The sequence below is a fragment of the Tachysurus fulvidraco genome, chromosome 4, assembly GCF_022655615.1.
Source record: "Tachysurus fulvidraco isolate hzauxx_2018 chromosome 4, HZAU_PFXX_2.0, whole genome shotgun sequence".
In the NCBI taxonomy this organism is placed as follows: domain Eukaryota; kingdom Metazoa; phylum Chordata; class Actinopteri; order Siluriformes; family Bagridae; genus Tachysurus; species Tachysurus fulvidraco.
Window position 1 is genome coordinate 22,609,208 of NC_062521.1, and position 23,352 is coordinate 22,632,559.

Below are 23,352 nucleotides of genomic sequence, written 5' to 3' on the forward strand. Positions count from 1 at the left end.
TTTTATGGTTTAAAAGATACCTCCATGCAAGGGGGGAGGGTTCTAGACCTTTTTTAGGGTGGCTCCAGCTCCGTGATCTCAGCCACTCTAAAACTAAAAGTATAGTTTTTAATTCCATAAATAAACACTAAAAAAATACGTTAAAATGCAGGACATGTCGTCGATGGGAAAGAAAATTATTTATTAGTTTGATCCAAGAACGATTCTTTTTTTTTTTTTTTTTACTTTGCTTTTACGCGCGTGCGGTTTAGTCTTTCAAAAGTGCATCATCATCTGTCTGTCTCGGAGAAGCACAGAGTCAAAGCTGGAGGCGTTTATCTCTAACGTTAATCGGCGGAAAACCGCAAAGACGGCAACCAAAAGCAGTGAAATTTCACTATTCTTATTACCAGAGTTGATAGGACAAATAAAATATTAATGCGAACAATCCATTCAATACTAAATAAAAATAACATTTATTGATTTGGTCTTTGTCTTGTGAATATTTTTTATTATTAATGACTGCATTCATTGGCTGTTCGTAGAGAATGCACACATACATGAACTGATTTGATTCAAGACTGGCATCATTACATCATGCATAAAATTTTGGTGTCCACTTTTTCCATTTTAAATAATACCATAACTTTTGGCTTACTATGTAGATATAATATATCATATAAAACTCTTCTTATTTTAAATGCTCACTGAGGGCTAAACCCCCTAAAGATGAAATCCTAGAACCGCCCCTGGATTATTGTACAATATCTTCTCACTTATCTAGTATATTGTAGTGTATGTGTTGCCTGCCAGCAGCCTGCTCTATACCAGTGTGGGTGTGTATAGAGACTGGGTGGAAAAGCTTGTGTTTTTTTTTTTTTTTTACTGAACAAAGAGCTGTTCTTTCAACACTTACCTCATATACAGTAAACCTGTATCGACCTTTACCTATAAAACGGTCGCATCTCACTACATCCGTTTATCCTCCTTCCCGAATTAGAACCAATGGATGAAGTGAATTGCAAACGCATTTAATTTGTTTATCACGTCACTGCTGGAAACAATGTGACGCCATTTTCTGTACTGGGCGTGAGTAGGGTGTTTTTCTATAGGGTCTGTGCAAGAGATTGTTGTTACAAACAGACGCTGAAGCAGTCTGAAGGTTTAAGGTTATATATAAGGGTTATACAGCCTATAAAATACACACTGCATGCAAGTAGTAGCATGGTTTAGCACTTAAAAAGAAAAGAAGCCTGAATGAAGACGTCAAGACGTTATTGAAAAGCAAGTATCCATAGATTAGGAGGATCTATTTCCTTGGCCAATCGCCATGTTATTTACTGATTCTGTTGTAAATGTTGCCATGTTGTTTCAGTTTATTTGCTGTTTATACACTAGACTGTATTTCTGATTCTTTATTATTTTTATACTTTTAGTTGATTGCTTTTAGTGTTGCTGAATTTGATCCTTTTCCCGAATCTCAGGTGAGTTATAAGCTCTAACACTGCTGTACAGTTTCTGTGACACTGTGGTGTAAATGCTGATTTGTCTAGTTATCTCTCTGTACCCTGTGACAGCAAGATTTGTTTCTGCTTTTCTAAGTGCTATTTCATAGGATGTGGTTTAACAACTAGGAGATTGCACAGTGTGCACATTAAAACAAAACCAATGGGTGTAAATTTCTGTCTAGACTGAAATTCTTAGGTCTGGGACTTTTATTTAAACATTGAGATCTTGAGATTTTTATTTTCTTACACCATTGGACTAATATAGGTGAGCCAATAAAGTGAAATGAAATGGAAAAGAAAAGAATGAAAATATATTTTAAGCTATGATCAATAATATATGAGTGTTATAGTGTTTTTATTTTCTGTAATTTTAGATTTAGTGATTGTTTTGATTGCATTGATTTATTAACTTGCTAATTAATTTCTATCATTTGTACTAGTAGAAATCCTCCTATTAATTATTAATCAATAATGTGTATAATATATCTGTTTTAATGAAATCAAGATGGATGCCAACATTTTCAAATGTATTTAAACTGAGGAGTTAAAAAAAAAAATTCATATTATGCATGTTACCTGACTGACAGTTGATATGTAAATGCAGTGTAAGTCACAAGCCTTAGTTCTGAACTATCTACAGAAATCAGACAAAAGGCATGTTTTTTTTCTGCTTAATGCGCAATTTTGCTTAACACATTTATAAAACTATTTTGGACCAGTCTAGACATGTTAATCTAGACTCCAAAAAGACTGCATTGTCCTGCGTTGTGCTTAGCTGGCTTTAGCTTTAACATTTTACACTTTCATTCACAGGAAAAATGGAAGGCTTATGGATCCTTCTTTTATCTGTTCATTTTATGTGTAAGAAATTTTGTTTGACTTTCTCACATTCGTATGCATGCCCATGAATAATCCTCTAGAAAGACACAATCATTTAATGTACAATATTACTAAATTCTCTGATTAGTATTACAAATAAAAATTGTTTTATCGTAACAGTGATTACAAAAGCAATTATAGAATATTGTTATTCTTAGTTTTATTAGCATTATAGTGTGGTAGGAGTCAGTATGCACATTTTCTCTTTCTGTCTCTTGCTCCTTCCCTCCTTCTACTTAGACTACTGTGCTGCGACTAATACCTATAATGAAGAACTGATGTACGGCCAAACCCTTAGTATCAGGTTGCCAGATGAAGCTGCGAGTTTGGAGTGGATCTCTGCGGATGGGTCACGGATAGACGTTCTTTGGTCCAAAGTTTCCATAACTAAAAGGGGAACAGTATTGGGAAGTAACAGTGATAAAAGATTTGTAATTCGTTCCGTCACATATGATGATCAAGGAAAATACACTCTAATAAACTTTTGGCACCACAAGACTTCCATCCATTTATTAAAGGTTGTTGGTAAGTGACTTTAGGCTTCTGTGTTAATGTGTATTTGTGTTCTGATGCAGAAAGAAGAATGTACAGTATACGGAAGGGAAACAGACATGCAGAGATGAGTTAACGTGCTTCCTATCTAGAGAATTAATCACTTTGTGTGTTCATGGTTCTTGTAAGCTGATTGAGAGTTGTATTGAGCGTTAGTTGATAGTTGTATTCAGTTACTTACTTGTAAATGTTGTGACATTTGTTCTGTATGTTTCAAAATCGGTATTGCAAATTCAGAAGAATATTGTTAAAAGGAATATGGATCTAGCTAAATATTAATTGAAAATAAGTAAACGTTAAAAATAAATAAATTTACAACACAAAATATACATATGCATGGTTAGATACAAAAAACAACAACTTTGAACCAGATCATTTAATGCTACCGAGTAGAGTTGAGTGCAAACGTTTCAGAAATATATTCGATGAGAATGAATTTGGTTCATGATTGCTAATGCAAGGTTATGTTTTCTGTAAGCATATGTTATCTTGTGTGTTATGCTCTGTGTATTATTTTTTACTGCAAATATGTAAATATACTTCATTCTTACTGTCTGAAATTAGGGGCTGGTATTACTATCCTTCTTTTCCTATTTAATACGATCTTTGTTATTTGTTTTAAAAGCTAAAAGAAGTATCCAGAATTGTGTGGCTGGAGAGTCCTTAAACATTTATCTGGATGGTCTTCCGACGGTTGATGCCACGCTACAATTTTCTAGTCAAGATTTAAACCTCACTCTGGTGGAGCGTGGCTCAGCTGTGGGCAACGTCCATCCTGAATATATGGGACGTATCAAGGTGACTAGTGGCAGCATTCAGTTGCTCAATGTCAATGTGTCAGATGTTGGCAGCTACACACTCAGTGATCGTCTAAATCGCAAAATCAAGATCATCTCTATGAACTTGGTTGGTGAGTTTCTCTTCAGCATTTTGGAATATTCATAACATTTTTTTATAAAACCTTGATGTGAGGTGGCAAATCATCTTCTGTATTGATTTGCTAATCAAGTATCAACAAATTATTATTATTATTATTATTATTATTATTATTATTATTATTATTATTATTATTATTATTATTATTTAGTGATTTAGTTTTCATATCATTAATAGTAAATTGTGGGCATGCCAATAATATAAAAATCTGCTGTAAAGAGATTTCAATAATGGTGTGTGTTTGAAAGTACATCTATAAAATAAGTGAAGTTGTTGTCCAAGTACGAATTTCTTTCTGGATGAACTGGATTTATAAAGTTTTTACTTAAGGTAAACTGTTAAACAATTAGTTTTCATTGTTTGAGAGAGCAATGAGGAGCTTGGCCTATTTGGGAAACTTCAAGAAAGGCTCCTGTATGAAGCTCCTTTATAAAGCTGCTTGAGAAAATAATCAATAATAAGAATACTGTTAAGAAGTTAAAATAGTTTTAATGTGTTTAAGGTGTTTTGCCATTATTTGTTTTATTTCATAGTGTTGATGTCTTCTTGAAACCTTAATTAACCAGGAAATAAGCAGAAATACCGTTCTTTAAACATGTTAATTAAAATAGACCATTGAAAATCTAAATATCAAAAAAATCATTGTCAACCAAATACAGGTAAAGCATATCACAACGTTTCACCAATAAAAAAACGAACCAATTATCTAAACTCACCATCAACTGTGTATCTTAAATCCCAAACTGTAATCATAAAGTACTGCTAATTATGCAGCCCTAACATATAGAGTGGTGTGAAAAAGTGTTTGCCCCCCTTCCTGATTTTTTTTTTTTTTGCTCGTTTGTCACACTTTAATGTTTATCATCAAACAAATATTAGTCAAAGACAACACAAGTAAACACAACATACATTTTTTAAATGAAGGTTTTTATTATTAAGGGAAAACAAGATCCAAACCCACATGGCACTGTGTGAAAAAGTATGAAGGACAATGTGCGGCCATCTGTTTGTGACCTCAAGCTGAGGCGAACTTGGTTTCTGCAGCAGGACAATGATCCAAAACACACCAGCAAGTCCACCTCAGAATGACTGAAAAAAAAAACCAAAATCCAGACTTTGGAGTGGCCTAGTCAAAGTCCTGACCTGAGTCCTATTGAGATGCTGTGGTATGACCTTTAAAAGGTGGTTCATGCTTGAAAACCCACCAATGTGGTTGAATTACAACAATTCAGATGAGTGGAGCAAAATTTCTCCACAGTGCTGTAACAGACTCATTGCAAGTTATAACAAATGCTTGATTGCAGTTCTTGCTGCTAAAGGATGCCCAACCAGTTATTAGGTTTAGGTGGCAAACCCTTTTTCACCCCGGGCCATGTAGGTTTAGATTTTGTTCTCCCTTAATAATAAAAACCTTCATTTTAAAAACTGCATGTTGTGTTTACTTGTTATCTTTGACTAATATTTTAATTTGTTTGATGATCTGAAACATTAAAGTGTGACACGTGCAAAAAAAAAAAATCAGGGAGGGGGAAAAACACTTTTCACACCACTATATATGAATAAAATTGTTTGTAGTGTGAATCAACCATTATAATGTTATCGTGAATGTACAATATGATTGTGCCTTGAATACTTGGAAAATTCTCCCAGAAATATTATATTTAACTCCTGGATAGATTTTTATTAGCCATTTCAGTGTTTACCAACACCACTGCTGCTATTCATTTTCATTATAGGCTCTGCACCTGATTGTTATTTGAATAATCATGATCTCTTGTTGTCCTGATTATAAAATCACACAATGTAAAGGTCATGTAGCTTCCATAGTTAACACCACCCCCCTGCACACACTTAGATAGACCCTTTATTTAGCTGTCCATCACCTGTGGGTGGGGTTGAGATGACTCCATTAACAGACCAATGATTGACAGAGGGAGTGTATGTGAAACACTGAACATGCAAAATGATACAGTACACTAAATCTAAAGTTAAAAAAAAATCTACCAGACTCAATAATGACATATGATTCAACCGATATTCATAACATTAAAACTGCTCCCCGGGCGCTGCAGCATAAATGGCTGCCCACTGCTCCGGGTGTGTGTTCACGGTGTGTGTGTGTTCACTGCTGTGTGTGCACTGTGGATTGGTTAAACACAGAACGAATTCTGAGTATGGCGAACTGAAAATATTCATAATTTTTCATATTTCATTACTTGCTTCGTTACGTCTTTTTTCTATGTTTTGTATTTACACTCTCTCACTTTTTTCTCTGTCTCTCTCAGATCATCATGAGGGAGTGAGTGCGGGTCCTTTAATGAGTCTGCTGATCTTGCTAGGTATACCACCCTGTATGTTCTGTTACTGCAGAAAGAAGACATGTAGAAAGAACAACCAACCTACTACCAACAACACCACCGTAAACACCACTGTGAAGTATGACAACCAGATAAATCCACCTGGGCCTCCGCCAGGTTATGCAAATCCTGCAGCTCCCACAGCGGTAACACACCAGTCATGATGCATGAGCAACATGTTTTGTTTTTTTTTACCCCAAATCTGTTTGCACTGATTGTGTTATTTAAGACATCTGGGTGGATTGAAGGTCTGTGTGGATGAACTGTACATGTAACGCTTTTACACATGAAGTATTTAGTCTTTCTGCAAACCTACCTCCCCCAATCCCAAACGGGATTCGAAAAGGAGAAACACAAAACATCAATCCTGCCTTTGTGTTATCTAACCTTTGGCACACCCTCATTGCCACAAAAAAGCCAGACAGTCATGCCTACCATTCTTTTTCATTTTTTTTGTGTTGCGTGGCATGCACCGCCATTTAACAGGAAGCATTGCTTAGTCTTAGCTACACAACACCACTAATGTATCTCTGTAAGCTCTGGTATTACTAAATGTAAATATGTTCACTACAACATCATGCAAGATTTGACAGCAACATTTTATTTTAAAAAACAAATCTTTCATGGGGTTAGGGTTAGGGTTTGGGTTATAAAACCAGTCTTTATCTGGTGGGACCACCATTTGCCTCAAGCAGTGCAACACATCTCCTTCTCATGGAGTCGATCAGGTTGTTGATTGTGGAATGTTGGTCCACTTAATGGCTGTGCTGGATATTGTCAGGAACTGGAACACGCTGTCGTATACGCTGATCTAGAGCATTCCAAACATGCTTAATGGGTTACATGCCCGGTGAGAATCTGGCCATGCAAGAACTGGGTTGTTTTCAGCTTCCAGGAATTGTGTACAGATTCGTGCAGCATGGATCCGTGCATGATCATGCTGCAACATGAAGGTGATGGTCGTTGATGAATTGCACAATTATGGGCCTCAGGATCTCTTCACGGTATCTCTGTGCATTCAAAATGCCATCCATAAAATGCACCTGTGTTCGTTGTCCATAACATCCGCCTGCCCATACCATAACCCCACCGCCACCATGGGCCACTCGATCCACAATGTTGACATCAGCAAACCGCTCACCCACATGACACCATATACGCTGCCTCCAATCTACCCTGTACAGTGAAAACCCGGATTCATCCGTGAAAGAAACCTCTCCACAGTGCCAAATGCCACTCAAGTCGGTTATGATGACGAACTGCAGTCAGTTCGAGCCTCGTCTGGGGTCTCAGCTGATCTTGGAGGTGGAGGTCCTGGGCTGGTGTGGTTACGGTTGTAAGGCTGGTTGGAAGTACTGCCAAATTCTCGGAAACGCCTTTGGAGACGGCTTATGGTAGAGAAATGAACATTCAATTCACAGGCAACAGCTCTGGTGGACATTCCTGCCTGACATGCCAATTGCACGCTCCCTGCTATGTGATAAAAACTGCACATTTTAGAGTGACCTTTTATTGTGGTCAGCCTAAGACACACCGGTGCAACAATTGATATGCCACACTTGTGAGGTGGATGGATTATCTTGGCAAAGGAGAAGTGCTCACTAGCACAGATTTAGACAGATTTGTGAACAATATTTGAGAGAAATAGGCCTTTTGTGTACATTGAAAAAGTCAGATCTTTGAGTTCAGCTCATGAAAAATAGAGGGGCAAAAACCAAAGTGTTGTGTTTATAATTTTGTTCAGTGTATGATTATAATTATTTTTTCTAAGGATGCATGTCCGATGTGGTTACTGAGTGTATTTTTTCATTAATATTGTAATTTTAATTGTATTGTAACTGTAATATTTTCAAGCTAAGCTGACTTATAAAAAATACATGCTATCTGATGGCTCTGGAAATCTTTTGAACAAGTTTTGGTGCTTGTAAATTCTTACAATACCTATGTTCTTGATTTTCAGGGCTATACTCCTGGTTATACTCCTGTAGGTGAGGGTACTGTTCATCCTCCTCCAAATCCCACATTTCCTCCTCAACAACCGTACAGTGGATATCCTGCCACATCCCCTGCTATGCCCCCTAACCCTGTAAGACACACACACACACACACACACACACACACACACACACACACACACACACACACACACACACACAGTCCCTACATGAAAAGTAAAGAATTTGTTGGCACATTATTAATATTATAATATAATAGATCACTACTTCCAAGTGAATATCCTATGCATGCAGCCCATCTCTTGATTTTATTGATCCTTAATAATTCCTTCCTTAATTGGAACAAGTGGCAATATAAATATCTCTGTTACTACAAGTATAATTCTCAGTCATATTGTAAAGCTATTATAAAACTTCATTTTCAGGGCCATACTCCTGGTTACCCTCCTGTAGGTGAGGGTACTGTTTATCCTCCTCCCAATCCTGCATTTCCTCCTCAACAACCGTACAGTGGATATCCTGCCACATCACCTGCTATGCCCATTAACCCTGTAAGAGACACACACACTTCGTACATGCAGCCTATCTCTGTTGACTTTAGGGATCTATAGCTTCCTTAATTGGAACAAGTAGAAATATAAACATAGTAAACACACACAATATACAAATATAATATTGATGTTAAAGCATTTTTAATGGATTTATCTGATGTTGCTTGTTTTTTTAGCCCTATAACCCTGTCTACCCTGCTGCATCTGGGTTTCCTCCAGCTCAGCCTCCTCAATGGGGTGGTCCTCCCTGCAACCAACCTGTTCCCGCTGTACAATTCTGCTTCATTTATTTGCATATTTATTTTACACTGTCCCCCACTGCTTTCTATTCTGCATTTTATCTGTTTAAATTCAAATATGTACATTAAAATTTGTCCTTTTGTGTCTGTATGTGCAGGGTCTTGCACCAGTGATGTATAATGCTCCTACCGGCTCTGAGCCAGTTAAAGGGGAAATACCTCCTTCAACTCCACTACTCGCACCTCCACAGCCTGAGGTACCTCCCCATTACTTCATTTACATTTGTGTTCTTTATATAACTCTAACATAATATGACATAACAATGAACTTTATGCTAAAGATCTAAAGACACATTGCTTCAATATGCTTCTATTTGGGCAAGACACACATAAGTGTCATGTTTAGGCATCCACATAATTTCGGTCATATTGTGTGACTGGTGTAAAATCAGCTTTTGGGGATTTACAATGGAGTGGTATAGAACCATATACAGTGATACCTTGAGATACGAGTACATTGACATGAATTTTTTGAGATATGAGCTGTGATTCGACCAAATTTTTGCCTTGAGATACAAACAAATTTTTGAGATAAGAGCATCCGAGCCGACGCCGCCAAAACAAAGGTCCCCAACAACCACGTGAGAGATACAAACATCCGAGTCGGTTTTTATTAAAATGACCAGCAGATGTTAGTGAGTAAAGAGTGACAAAAAGGCAAAAACAAGTGAAGAGAAAAGCGATGAAGAAAATTAAGCGAAATTAATGTAAAGAAAACAGAAATTGTAGCAATTAAGTTCAGTTAAGATAATTTCATTAATTTTAGTGAAGTTTAGTTAAGTTCCATTTAAGTGTAAAGCATTACGAGTGTACAGTAGCGAGTAAGTGAACGAAAGTGAAAGTGTACGTACGAGACAAAATTCCTCCTAACTCCTCCGCCTGTTTACTCCTCCCTCAACTTCCTTGCGCATCTTCTGTTAACACAAGTCGTCTGATCTCCAAGGTAAATAATACACTTTATAGTAAAACCAGTTTATTTTTTTAACATTCTCTTTTGTTACTGTATGTTTTTTATACAATATTTGTCATTTATAAATACAGGTACTGTTCATTTTTTATATTTAAAACACAAACAAAACAACTGGAGTGGAATTTTGCGAGCTGGAACGGATTAATGGGATTTCAATTAATTTATTAATTTAAATGGGGAAAATTGCTTTGAGATACGAGCAAATTGAGATACGAGAAAGGTCACGGAACGAATTAAATATATGAATATTAATATATATATTACTGTATATTGTATATATGTATTTCTGATATTAAAGGTGTTATTATGGCAGACAAGGTATTGGTAATTTCCATGATGGTGATGGAGTAGAATAGAACAGATTTCATAGAAATTATATTTAAAATGATTCCTCATCCTTCTGACTATGTGTTTTTTTATTTTACATTCAGTATTGTATTTTTAATCTTCCCTGCTAGGTGCCACAGCCTCCAGGTCCAGACACTGGCACTAATATACTTACCTCCACTGACTCTGCTGTGCAGTTCAATGTCAGCGTGGGAAAGAACTCAAGCTCTAACTTCCTGTAGATCCTCCTTTACAATCTCACATGCCTGCTAATTTAACCATAACTGATGAACCGTCGGATTGCCTTTGAAGGGTTCCTTAGAGATGTTCTTCCTTTGCAATTGATGTTTACTGAACATGATAATGATGCGATTCTTTTAAGAATATGTACTGGACGAGTAAATATAATATGAAATGTTTAAGATATATGTAGTTTTGTAGATGAAGGACAAACGTAATTAAATAAGAGCAGCTAGTTGGCTAATTACCAAGTCAAAATGCTCCATTATAATCTTCAATAACCCAGCTCAGGTTACATGTATGTATGTGTATATCTCACATATATATGCATACACAGTATATGTATGTATATTTTTTAATCCTATTGATAGGCATATTTAATTCCTGATATCCTACAGTATACTCTTGTTAGATCCAATTACTCTTGGTTATTTGTTTTGATACACTGTTTTCGTCAGTTGTTGTTGAAACCTGTACAGGTACTTGTATGGCAGATGCTTATCATCAACATCTTATCATTTTTGAAAAAGGTTTTTTGTGAGGAGAGGTTTATTTAGCATTTTTGGATGAGTCTCTACTGATATAGTAAAGCTGTTCCAAAATTTTTTCGTTCATAGGAATGTTCCATGAACACATCATTCTTTCTAGTTTTTTGTTGGTCTTGTGTGGGAATTACTTTATATCTTTATATTATAACGTTTTTAACAAAAAATAACTTTTCACTAATGTTCCACAATATTAAATGTAACCAAATGGATAAACATTATGATGCCATTCTTTAATTGATAATTTAAAATGTAGGGCCATTTAATATTGTATGAGGCAATAACAAACAATCTTTCCACTAACATATCCCATTTGGTTTTATTTCTTACTTTCTTAGTGTTTTTTCTTGTATAGACATTTCTATACCAGCCAGTTATAAATCTGGCCATGTTATCTTTTATGCATGTTTAGGCATTTTGGTGTGTAGGAGTTTATTAGTGTAGAAGGACATTTATCACTATTGATAAAAATGTGTACTGTACATCGAACAACATATCTACCCTGGAGATAGACTTATTATTTATATAATAAGTCTAATCTGTCTGTCTCCAATTTGCAGATGCAAGACATTTTTATACAAAACTTGCTTGCTTGCTTGAACTGCTGTAAAAGCCTTTTTACGCCTTGTGCACTCTGTAAAAACATGGACATTTTAGCGAAAGAAATAAAAACATGAAACATAGATTGGATGTCTTTTTGGGCAGAATATGACTGCTTATCTAACCAAGTCTGCATCAGCTGGACTCCTATTTATATTTCTAGACATTTGCTCAGGAAAAGGGAGTTTTATCAGAATTCACTTTCTCTCCATGGTCAGAAAATTTGACACCAATTTTACATGAAGTGCTTCATGCTGTTTTGTTTGTGTGTGTCAAGTCACCTTTATTGTCACATCACCACAGCACATGTGCCTTGGTGAGTGAAATTCTTGGAAGGCATTTTCACAAGGCACTGTATGTGTGTGTATATATATACACACACACACACACACACACACACATACATACATACACACACATACAGTGCCTTGCGAAAGTTTCCGCCCCCTTGAACTTTGCGACCTTTTGCCACATTTCAGGCTTCAAACATAATGATATGAAACAAATTTTTTGTGAATAATCAACAAGTGGGACAAAATCATGAAGTGGAACGAAATTTATTGGATATTTCAAATATCGATTACAACTGTAAGTCGCTTGGGGTATGTCTCGATCAGTTTTGCACATCGAGAGACTGAAATTTTTGCCCATTCCTCCTTGCAGTACAGCTCGAGCTCAGTGAGGTTGGATGGAGAGCGTTTGTGAACAGCAGTTTTCAGTTCTTTCCACAGATTCTCGATTGGATTTAGGTCTGGACTTTGACATTCTAACACATGGATATGTTTATTTTTGAACCATTCCATTGTAGATTTTGCTTTATGTTTTGGATCATTGTCTTGTTGGAAGACAAATCTCTGTCCCAGTCTCAGGTCTTTTGCAGACTCCATAAGGTTTTCTTCCAGAATGGTCCTGTATTTGGCTCCATCCATCTTCCCATCAATTTTAACCATCTTCCCTGTCCCTGCTGAAGAAAAGCAGGCCCAAACCATGATGCTGCCACCACCATGTTTGACAGTGGGGATTGTGTGTTCAGGGTGATGAGCTGTGTTGCTTTTACGCCAAACATAATGTTTTGCATTGTTGCCAAAAAGTTCAATTTTGGTTTCATCTTACCAGTGCACCTTCTTCCACATGTTTGGTGTGTCTCCCAGGTGGCTTGTGGCAAACTTTAAACGACACTTTTTATGGATATCTTTTAAGAAATGGCTTTCTTCTTGCCACTCTTCTATAAAGGCCAGATTTGTGCAGTATACAACTGATTGTTGTCCTATGGACAGAGTCTCCCACCTCAGCTGTAGATCTCTGTAGTTCATCCATAGTGATCATGGGCCTCTTGGCTGCATCTCTGATCAGTCTTCTCCTTGTATGAGCTGAAAGTTTAGAGGGACGGCCAGGTCTTGGTAGATTTGCAGTGGTCTGATACTCCTTCCATTTCAATATTATCGCTTGCACAGTGCTCCTTGGGATGTTTAAAGCTTGGGAAATCTTTTTGTATCCAAATCCGGCTTTAAACTTCTCCATAACAGTATCTCGGACCTGCCTGGTGTGTTCCTTGTTCTTCATGATGCTCTCTGCGCTTTAAACGGACCTCTGAGACTATCACAGTGCAGGTGCATTTATATGGAGACTTGATTACACACAGGTGGATTCTACTTATCATCATTAGTCATTTAGGACAACATTGGATCATTCAGAGATCCTCACTGAACTTCTGGAGAGAGTTTGCTGCACTGAAAGTAAAGGGGCCGAATAATTTTGCATGCCCAATTTTTCAGTTTTTGATTTGTTAAAAAAGTTTGAAATATCCAATAAATTTCATTCCACTTCATGATTATGTCCCACTTCTTGTTGATTCTTCACAAAAAATTACAGTTTCATATCATTATGTTTGAAGCCTGAAATGTGGCAAAAGTTCGCAAAGTTCAAGGGGGCCGAATACTTTCGCAAGGCACTGTATATACACACACATATATACACACACACATATACACAAAATTTATTAAGCCAGCTAAGCTGCTAACTAACTACTGGAGAAAGTAGTGACATCTAGATATAAAAACAAATGCAAACAATTGCTAGCAATATCATTAAATAGTATTGAATCTTGGGCTCAGCCATATTCATTTATGGTCTCTGATTGACATCTAATGGTTATGTCTTGCAAAAGAAAGTATCTGAAATATCCATCTTTGTGAAAAACATTAATAACCTAAATAAAATAACATAATAAAAAAACAAAAAAGACTAACTTAAAAACAGCAATTTGCCTTCTTTTATATATAATTTACAAGCATCTATTTACACAACACTGGTATATTAGGTCACCACAGCCCAAAATGTTGTTCCCCCCACCCATTTTTTTTTTTTTTTTGTAATCACTGTAGTTACAATTATCCAAAATGTTGTAGCCACACAACCAGCCTTGAAATGAAATCAATATAGAAGCAGCTTAAAAAGTGGGGTTTCTTTTGTTCAGCATTTTAAAATCAGCCTACATAAACTAGTATACAGTGAAAGAAGAGGCGTATACATGTGCTGCATGAAGAAATTTGAAGACCATAATGCCAATTAATTAATGGAGGATGTCCTTAAACTTGTTTAGATTCAAAGTACTGGACTTTAGCAAATGATTTAAAGTTTATTTCATTATTATAAGTTTGTATTTGACATGTAAACATATGTTTCCTTGAATGTTAGTTGGTTGTTTACACAATTTTTTGGAATTGTATACTTTCAGAAAAATGTAAGAGATACAGCTACATAAATGTGAAATACAGGTTTGCATGCATTGAGAAATCTCAAAGTGGTGATTAACAGTTGTTCATTATTGTAATGTATAATAAATGTGGCTATAAACATTATATTTGTGATGTACAGAGAGATAACAATCCAGTTTGTGAGAGATTGTGCAACCTGAGATGAGGCCAAACTCAACGCTGCAACACACCACGTGTCTCCTTTGTAGTCAGTTTGAGGTCAGTGGATAAAAGTAAATATTTATTTAATTGCTCATTATTTGTGTTTTACTTTTCATGATGATAGATGAGGCCTAGCCTCCGTGACCACACCTTCCTGATCTAGTTGATACCAGACCTGGCTTGAACACCATTAAATGTTGCATCAAATTTTGCATACCCAAGAATATAAATGAGCTTTGAAAAATACTACAAATAATAAACCATGTCTTGCATAAACTGGTCTACTATTGTTGGAAAATTAACCAGAAACAACACCCAGGATCTGGTTGTCCTCCTGCCTATAATATATCTGCATTTTCTAACACAAATGCAGGAATCAGAGATAAATTGTTTGTGAAAGTCCACAGTGGTTAGCATTACTTCATGACAATTCCTGGGTTCCTAGTTTGATCCAAAGCACAGGTTACAATAAGTGTGGAGTGTCCTCTGGGTGCTTGGGCGGCCCTCGTGTTCTCTGTCAGATCTACAGTAACCTTGAAAACGAGTTAGTGTTTTAGTTTTAATTGTTTTAAATTGTTTTTCTTGACATATGCTCAGGAAAAGGGAGTTTTATCAGAATTCACTTTCTCTCCATGGTCAGAAAATTTGACAACAATTTTACATGAAGTCAATCTATTTGCTAAACCATGTGCACAAAATGCTTTCCTTCTCCTGAACGTTTCAAGAAATGTATGAGTGAGAAATAACACAGAAAGGGTCCCCATATTCTACATATTTAATGAAGCACAGTGGATTAGGATATATCTTCTCCCAAGGAGCATTTATAGTGACATGTCCTGACAGCAAATATAACAAGAAATATAGCAGCAAGATAAGACACTGCAAGAAACATGTGAAGTATTTATTTGAAAACTTTACACTGGATTTAAAGACAGCAAGCAGTCATTTTTAATTCATTACCTAAGCACCAGTACAGAGCAGAATCCTGTTGCTTGTTTGCTTTGTGTCTAGGAAGAACTAAACTGTGCATGTGCACTAAGGGCTGAAAGTATGGGTCCATCAGATAAGTGACAGATTGATTGTCTGTTTTATTCCCTTTTCATTGTGGTATATTTTGTTTAGGTCACAAATGAAAAGCAATTCATTTGTGTATCACTTAAGTAATTCTTTTCTCTCTGGCACAATGTATTCTCCATAATTTTTTTGGTTTCCGTAATGTACAATGGGCTGTACAGAGAACCATAAAAATAACAGTATAAAGGGATTTATAATGTCAATCCATTCATCTATCCATATTAGCAATTATACAGTAGATGGATGGAGACATATTAGTTAGCAATACTGCTAGGGTGCCTTACAATTCATCCAATTGTTGTTATTTCCAATTTTATTAATAATAAAAGATGTAGAAATATTAGGCACATTGCTTACTGACTAAACTACACTCATAAAACTACCCTTTGGAACAACACTGTGTCTGGGTAACCCAGTTTTCCATGTAAGGCCATATAACAATATAATTTAGAAATGCAGGCTGTGGAAAGAAAATACAGGTGGACTTCTATCCCATGGCAATGTTGAATTTGTACTGCGAAATCCAATAAGATCTGGACATCAGTCATTTTTGGGCTGGAGACTGCTTTACCTGTAAGGGAGATAGAAGTGTTTAGGGAGAGAGAATAGGAATGAGAAAGAATCATATACATGAGGGCAGAATTCATATCCATTCATATATATAGTAGTCTTGGGGGTCAGTGCTTTCTTATAGTCAGTGTTTTTTCTGATAGGAGAGCATCTTCAGAAAAAGCAAAAAGTCAGTTTAAAAAAGTCAGAGCTTAAGGATATATTTTTTCAAGCAGCATAAACAATTACAGTCTTTCGAGAAAATTACTTCACATTGATATTCACATTGCACAGGTTTAAGCGTAACTACAATAGTTTACAAAACATGACATAGTTTAAAAATGGAAAATTCCCAACATTAGCAAAGCTGTTAATGGAAACTGTCAACTTTTAGGTGTCACTAGTAACTCTGCCTTGTGTCTGGACGCTTCACACCAACAATCGTCGATTATGTTCCTCTAACAGTATGCTGTAATTCCTCACATGTCTCGAAATCTAAGTCCATTGTAGAGAGAATTGCACAAAAGAAACAAAAAGGAAACACCCAAAAAGGTAAAATATACACTAAAGTGTAATTTGATAATTTAATTTATTTTATTATTTATTCTTTAAATTTGTATATTTCATATTTATTTAAAAAAAAATCATGTGCTGTGTTGTGTGCTAGTGTGTTACCGGTGTCCTGCCTGCAGGAGCTTTGGGTTTCTTCTTGTCTGCAAGAAGTGGATTTTGGTTTTCAGTCTTCACTGCACTCATAGTGATGCTTGTAGCGGTGGTGGTTGTGGGTTTGGTGCATTTTTTATAAATCTTATCCCCATAGCAGCAGCAAATCAAGGCGGGTATTAAAAGCAACAGCAGCAGAGCTAGCAGAGGTTTTGCCTTATCTACAGAGAAGGACAGAGAAGGGTGGTTAAGTCATGAGACAGCAGCAAACTGGAAAGAAAAAAAGAAAAAAAGAAAAGAAAATTTGAACAGTTTGAATTTTCTACAAACCAGTATATTATTTCTTTAAAAATCAGATTTTTTTTACAGGTTAGTAAGGAATAAAACATGACAAGGCTTGCTTTTATAGGATAATAGTGAAAAAACTGGGAGTGAAATGAAATTATCATCCCAAACTTTTATTATTTTCCAATAACAGCATGTCTTAATGAGTTTTATTCCTATTTTGCCAACGATAACAGTTTATTTATTAGTCAATTGCATGCACTTATGCACATCATTTAGCAAGAGGAAGCGCATCATTCACATTTACATTTAAGGTATTTAGCAGATGCCCTAGAGAGTGACTTATAGAAGAGAGATTTATACAAGTGCTTTGATGTCTATGTCAATAAGCACATCCTGATACTGGTTCATTGGGTTGTGGACTATGAATATCATCAGTCTGAAAAATAAAATCTGTTTGCGATTAATATAGTAAATAGTGTTTTATTTTCCCCCTTTATAATCAAAGGTAAGGTGTATAAGGCAGTAGTGAGAGCAGCTATGCTGTATGGGTTAGAGACTCTAGTAGAGAGGAAAAGACACGAGGCAGAGGCAGAGGTAGCAAAGATGAGGATGTTGAGGTTCTCTTTAGGAGTGATAAAGATGAAATGAGTGCATCAGAGGGACAGCTCAGGTTGGCTGTTTTGGGGACAAGGTCAGAAAGGCTAGATTTAGATGGTTTGGACATGTACAGAGGAGGAAGATGGTTATATTGGTAGAAGGATGTTGGAGATGGAGCTGTCAGGTAAGAGGTCAAGAGGCAGGACAAAGAAGAGATATATGAATGTGTTAAATGAGGACATGAAGTTAATTGGTGCGAGAGTAGAAGATGCAGAGGATAGAGTTAGGTGGAAACTGATGATTTGCTGTAGAAACCCGTAACGGGTAAAGCTGAAAGTAGAAGACTTTCCCCCTCTATGTCTGCACTATGATTACATTGTAAAGAGATTAAAAGTCTTAACAGTCATAAATAAAATGGACAGAAAAGAATTCTTTATATTTCACTGAACAATGTTGATGGTAAATATTAATAACTTTCTTAAAATTTGAGCATGGACCAGCATTTTCTCCTATTAAAAATATCCAAACATGATTATTCCCCTTTCTAATACAACTTTTCTACAGATCTTAAATAGGTTAATTGCTACATCCATGAGAATAGTTATACATTTATTTTTTTTAAATTTTATGAATTTTATATTATAGTCATGATTTTAGTTATTGAAACTTACAGACAAAGTGTGGAGTAATGACCTTGACCTTGCGACCTTCATGATCAGTGAGTGTGTAGTTGCCCATGTCAGAGACATCAATATTGAGCACCTGGATATCACTGCTAGTCACCTGGATCCGTTCTGAGAAGTGATTATGTGAGTTGTTCACAGGTAAGCCGTGCTCCACCAGAGTGATGTTGGAATCTTCGTTGGTGAAAAGCAGTGTGACGTCTTCTTTTGCCAGGCCATCCAGTGAAATTGTGAAAGTCTTACCAGCTTCACAATCGTTGATATGGGTTGCAGCTTTTAAGGTAATTAGGAGAGGTAGTATTAGAGTTGATAAGAAAAAACATTGCATAAAAAAGTGAAAGGGCCAAAGATTAAAACAAGGTTTAAGAAGGCCATTGTAAGTCACTTACTGTAAACCACCAGTTTAAAAACAGATGACACTTGATCCCTGTAGTTCCACCTTGTGTAGGTTCCTTCATCGTTATATGTGACAGGATTAATAATAAATTGTCGATTATAACCTGATCTTTTAACATATTTCCTTGTGTGCTGAGCACAACTGGGCCAGAGAACAGATTGCTTTTCTTTTACTGAGCTAAACTCCAACCTCTTATACCAAATAGGCAGCTTGATAACCAACTGCTGGCCGTGTATCCGTTCCAGTTGAATGGTTTTAAGTTTACACTCTAAGGAGGGGAGAAACATATAAATTATATTATATTGTATAAATGTTTGAATGTTAAATGTACCCCTGGTATGTATATAAAGACATTTTAATTTTACATTTACTTGCAATATAAGAACAGAAATATTTGTATATTCAGCTTCATAAGTTTTTCTTGTTTTCCAACCAGACAATAGCCCCAGGACTTTATAACGCCCTACTTATTCACTTAATTGCTGTTAAAACAAGTTCCTGGTAGATCATATGTCTGCGTCTCTTGATTGTCCTCAGACATAATGTACTATACTAGACAGAAATAAGTATTTGGTATAATAATAACCTCATTGAACAACTCAACTCTGTCTACTATGATGCACCAGTGGACCTCGGATCTGAACAAATATCTCACAATCTTATTTTAACCTAAATTTCTGTAGTTAGTTGACATTATAGCTGATGCTCACCGAGCATTCTCAACTGTTGTCATAACATATAATGCTGTAAGAACTTACCAAACATGGTTAGAGTGATGATCGTGACCGTATTATTTTCATGGTCACTGAGTATATACTTCCCCACATCGGAACCATCAACAATAAGAACTTGTATACTTTTGGAAGTTATGTGGATCCGTCCCCAATATCCAAACTGGTTGTTGCCCACTGGCAAACCGTGCTCCACCAGTGTGAGGTTGAAATCTTTGCCGAAGAACTGTAGTTTAACGTCATCCTTTAAAAGGCCGTCCATGGAAATGCTAAGATTTTTACCAGGCACACAACCCTGGATACGTCTTTTAGCTTTTAAAGCAACCAAGAGGTTAATTATTAGACTCTTATTTAAAAAGCAAGTTATAATCAAGAAAGCTTTGCTTAGAAAAATTAAGACAAAGAACGGCAAAAGATCATAGAAGAAAACAATGAGAAACGTATACAAGAAAAAAAAACTTACAGAGAACCGTCACTAAATGGACTGAAGCCACTCGTTCCCAGAGGTTCCACTCTGTGTAGTTTCCCTGATCATCAAATGTGACAGAGTTCATCACAAAGTGATTTTCTTCACCTGATGATATCACTTTTCCTTTTTTTGGTTGGGTGTTTCTGGACCAGATAATATATGACTGCTGGTTATTCACAGATGTAAACTCTAATTTCTGAGTAACACTCGTCATTGTGATACTTAGCTGCTGGCCATATGTCACCAATAAATGATTGACATCAAGGCTCCAGGACTCTATGGAGAGAGAATAAAATAATAAACCTTTATAAATTACTGCAGAGATGATGATTCTACAGGTAAAAAATATTCCCAGAATGACTTGCATATCAGTTTTTACAAATAATCCTTATACTTAATCTTTCTAATAAATTTTTACTGCCATCAAAGATGACGTTTTCTTTGTGATGTTAATTCCAAATGTCTTTCTTACATGTTCTTGCATTACCCACAAAGCTATTTGACTACATGCTGACTGTGGTGCCAATGGGATGGATTTTTAGCTTTTGTTTAATCTCTACCTAAAGTGACTGATGCAGCAGCACTTTAGTCTTTTACTCTGTCCATCTCTGTCACAACCTCAGCTGTACACTCTGCTCAAACACACAAGGTTCTAAACTTTTGAACGTTCTTATAATATCCCCATTGAGCTGAACTGAGACTCTGCAACGGTGTTGTATATCTGCATTTCATTCTGGAATTTTAAATCCAACATTTGCTATATCCACTACTTCTACTCTAGATCTCTAAAATAAAGTAAAATATTCAACAACAGAAAAAAAGGTGAGAAAACATGCTCTTGCTCTTTTTTAGGATTTAACAGTGAAACTCGATTGCTTCAGGCTTGTTCAACATGGGAGTGGCAGACAACTGCTCTTTTTTTTTATAGAAATAAATACAGCACTAACCAAATTAGAGCCAGTATCACAACACAGCACAAATATTTTACTATGAATATAATTTTTTGTGAGAACACAATTCTTTGTGTGAATATGCAGGTTTTGTGCATTCACTTAGTGATGACAAAAACAAGTATTACATTTTGATAATTGTACAGCACGGGCTAAGAATTAAACTCTTGTAATTTTTTCGGATTTAAAAAAATCTTAGTTATACAGTTACCAGTGATAAAGTTTCCAGTGAAGAGTAGAAACCAAAGCTCCCACATGTTTTATGGAAAACGTACGGCACAACGAGGAAGAGTGATAATATAACTAGTTTTTCATGCCCAAACCTGAAAGACAAAAGACAGCCAAAAAGCATTTTCCATAGTTTGCTCACTGATATACAATAATGACAGTCATATTGTCATGTAAAATTTCTTAATCACAGTGTACCTTTGATATTTTACACCCTTAATTTGTATAGACTGCAAAATTAGTTAGTTTTAGAGTAGCAGTAAAGTAACTACAGGAAAAAGCTGTTATATTTCTGGAACACTGCATACTAATCATGACATGACATGCACGAAACAGAAATCCGATCTGATGTTTAGATGACAACAGTCTACAACCACATGCACTAAGCAAATGAACAGATTAAAGGAATGATCTTTTGAGTGAGTATAAACCTTGTAGTTAACAATCGTTTTTTTCTGGTAATCAGTTGGAAACTACAACAGATTAAAATTAGGTTACCACCCATTAGCACCAAACACAAATAGTCATACTACTCTTACAAGACATACATTTATACGTGGTTAAATTTTACTTACTTTTGTTTTCCTGGTGTAGGAGGAGGAAATGTGCTACTTTGCTTGCTGCAACAACTCTAAAGCGTAAATTACTGGTTCCCAAGAATGAAGCATGGCGAATAATGCAGGTACAAAATGAAAGTTGTCATGTACGGGCGTGTCTGCTTTTCCTGGATAACTTATCAAACCGGCTGATTATGTCAGTGCGTGTATGCAAGTTAGAGGTACACCCTGGAGGATATGCCTGTCTCCATTACAGATCATACACATTCCCATGGTGTGTAGTTCATTTGTACCAACAGCACCGAATTTATTGCATAAATCATATTGCATGAATCAGGCTGGCAGAGAGTCTTTCTAACCTTGGAGTTGCAACTAATGTATTCTAAATTCTCACTAGAGCTCTATTCGGTGTGTCTGCATTCATTACTTTAGCAGTGAATATTTAATTGAAGCTAAATTGTCATCAACAATCCATCACATCAACTTGAATTTGCACAAAAGAGTATGGATTAAAACTCTGGCCAGTAAGTGTGAGTACAGAACTGGTACCAGTTTTGGATTCCAATCGATTCAGACACTGGCTGCTTTACTAGTAATTTAATATTGCCATTACACAAGCGAGTCATTTTCCTAGGCGCCCCTTGTGCAAGTGTTCTAAAGAACACTTAAAGAACATATGTATAATGCTTATTTGAAATGGGTGTCTCCAAAAAAATTATTTTTAGCTGAGCAATCATTTTGAGAATTCTGCCCTTGGCCATATCACCCAAATATGTTGATTGATGTTGCAGGCGTGAGTGAGTTTGAGCTCAGTGAGTTTGAGCTCGCATGAACATGCCATTTTCCATAATATATAATACATAATACCTTATACTTTTACAGATACACCAATTGTAACAGACAGGGCTGGCAAAATAAAAAGCAGACGAGAAGGATGCACTTCTGGTCTGCAGTCACTTAACTCAGTAAAGGTAATTTTTTTTTATTAATGCCTAGACACTCCACACAATGGGATGCAATTTAAAAACATACATTATGGCCAAACGTACAGTATGTGGACACGTAACCTGATATTGTTGAACATCTAAAACCAAATCTAAAATGTAACGGAATATGAAGACATTCCAGACAACTGTGTGATTCTAACTTCAACAATTACGGGAAAGCCCACATAGGTGTAATGGTCCAGCGTTCCCATACTAGTGGTCATAGTGTGCTTTTTAGAAGACTGAATGTTCTACCTGATCCTAATTTATATTTGACTGCATCTACTGGATTCAAGGTCTTTCATGTTTCTTTCATGTTTTTGTATGTGCATTATTTTTTCAGCATCAACTTCAGGGTCATACTGTTCACTATTTTGTTTCTCTGTTAGCCGGATTCATATAAACAGCTAACATAAGCTATAATAAGCTAGAACAAATCGTTGGGGAATAAAACTTCATATAACTATAACAATTGACTTCTTATTAAATCAGTTATTAGTTTAAACGTGCAAGTAATAAAAAACAATATTTATATCCAACAGTAAGTTTGTTTTGTTGGTGAAA

The 23,352-nt window shown here is 36.0% G+C and overlaps 2 protein-coding genes across 6 annotated transcripts; one reads left to right on the forward strand and one right to left on the reverse strand.

Moving 5' to 3' along the window:
• The first annotated feature begins 1,000 nt into the window (after window positions 1–1,000).
• Window positions 1,001–11,781, forward strand: LOC113642463 (DNA-directed RNA polymerase II subunit RPB1-like). Of its 3 annotated transcripts, XM_027145993.2 has the most exons (11): window positions 1,008–1,263; window positions 1,416–1,463; window positions 2,301–2,348; window positions 2,607–2,891; window positions 3,544–3,828; window positions 6,140–6,357; window positions 8,172–8,297; window positions 8,592–8,717; window positions 8,894–8,986; window positions 9,115–9,213; window positions 10,445–11,781. In XM_027145993.2, exons 3-11 carry the CDS (start codon window positions 2,306–2,308, stop codon window positions 10,553–10,555), a joined length of 1,386 nt encoding a protein of 461 aa, XP_027001794.1. In that variant the 5' UTR covers window positions 1,008–1,263; window positions 1,416–1,463; window positions 2,301–2,305; the 3' UTR covers window positions 10,556–11,781. The 3 variants fall into 3 exon arrangements, with proteins under 3 accessions (XP_027001795.1, XP_027001794.1, XP_047668595.1); XM_027145994.2 differs by lacking the exon at window positions 8,894–8,986 and having other exon boundaries at window positions 1,001–1,263; XM_047812639.1 differs by lacking the exon at window positions 2,301–2,348.
• A 3,721-nt stretch (window positions 11,782–15,502) lies between these two features.
• LOC113642365 lies at window positions 15,503–22,025 on the reverse strand. 3 transcript variants are annotated; one of them, XM_047812635.1, is made up of 9 exons: window positions 21,821–22,014; window positions 21,229–21,340; window positions 20,062–20,343; window positions 19,626–19,910; window positions 18,860–19,135; window positions 18,459–18,743; window positions 16,915–17,123; window positions 16,653–16,734; window positions 16,177–16,261 (listed from the first exon to the last, which is right to left on the reverse strand). In XM_047812635.1, the coding sequence occupies exons 2-8, from the start codon at window positions 21,272–21,274 to the stop codon at window positions 16,669–16,671; spliced, it is 1,449 nt and encodes a 482-aa protein (XP_047668591.1). In that variant the 5' UTR covers window positions 21,275–21,340; window positions 21,821–22,014; the 3' UTR covers window positions 16,177–16,261; window positions 16,653–16,668. The 3 variants fall into 3 exon arrangements, with proteins under 3 accessions (XP_027001597.2, XP_027001595.2, XP_047668591.1); XM_027145794.2 differs by lacking the exon at window positions 16,653–16,734 and having other exon boundaries at window positions 16,090–16,261; window positions 21,821–22,008; XM_027145796.2 differs by lacking the exons at window positions 16,653–16,734; window positions 16,915–17,123 and having other exon boundaries at window positions 15,503–16,261; window positions 21,821–22,025.
• Window positions 22,026–23,352: the final 1,327 nt, after the last annotated feature.

Bases quoted from the DNA above. Each gene is read 5' to 3' on its own strand.
- LOC113642463 (XM_027145993.2), top strand. From the start codon at position 2,306: ATGGAAGGCTTATGGATCCTTCTTTTATCTGTTCATTTTATGT. The intron at 8,718-8,893 runs GTAAGAGACACA...TTGTTTTTTTAG, and splicing joins CTGCTATGCCCATTAACCCT to CCCTATAACCCTGTCTACCC. The intron at 9,214-10,444 runs GTACCTCCCCAT...CTTCCCTGCTAG, and splicing joins TCGCACCTCCACAGCCTGAG to GTGCCACAGCCTCCAGGTCC.
- LOC113642365 (XM_047812635.1), bottom strand. From the start codon at position 21,274: ATGTGGGAGCTTTGGTTTCTACTCTTCACTGGAAACTTTATCACTG. The intron at 20,344-21,228 runs GTAACTGTATAA...CTCTCTCCATAG, and splicing joins CACTGGAAACTTTATCACTG to AGTCCTGGAGCCTTGATGTC. The intron at 16,735-16,914 runs GTAACACACTAG...CAATGGACTTAG, and splicing joins CTCCTGCAGGCAGGACACCG to ATTTCGAGACATGTGAGGAA.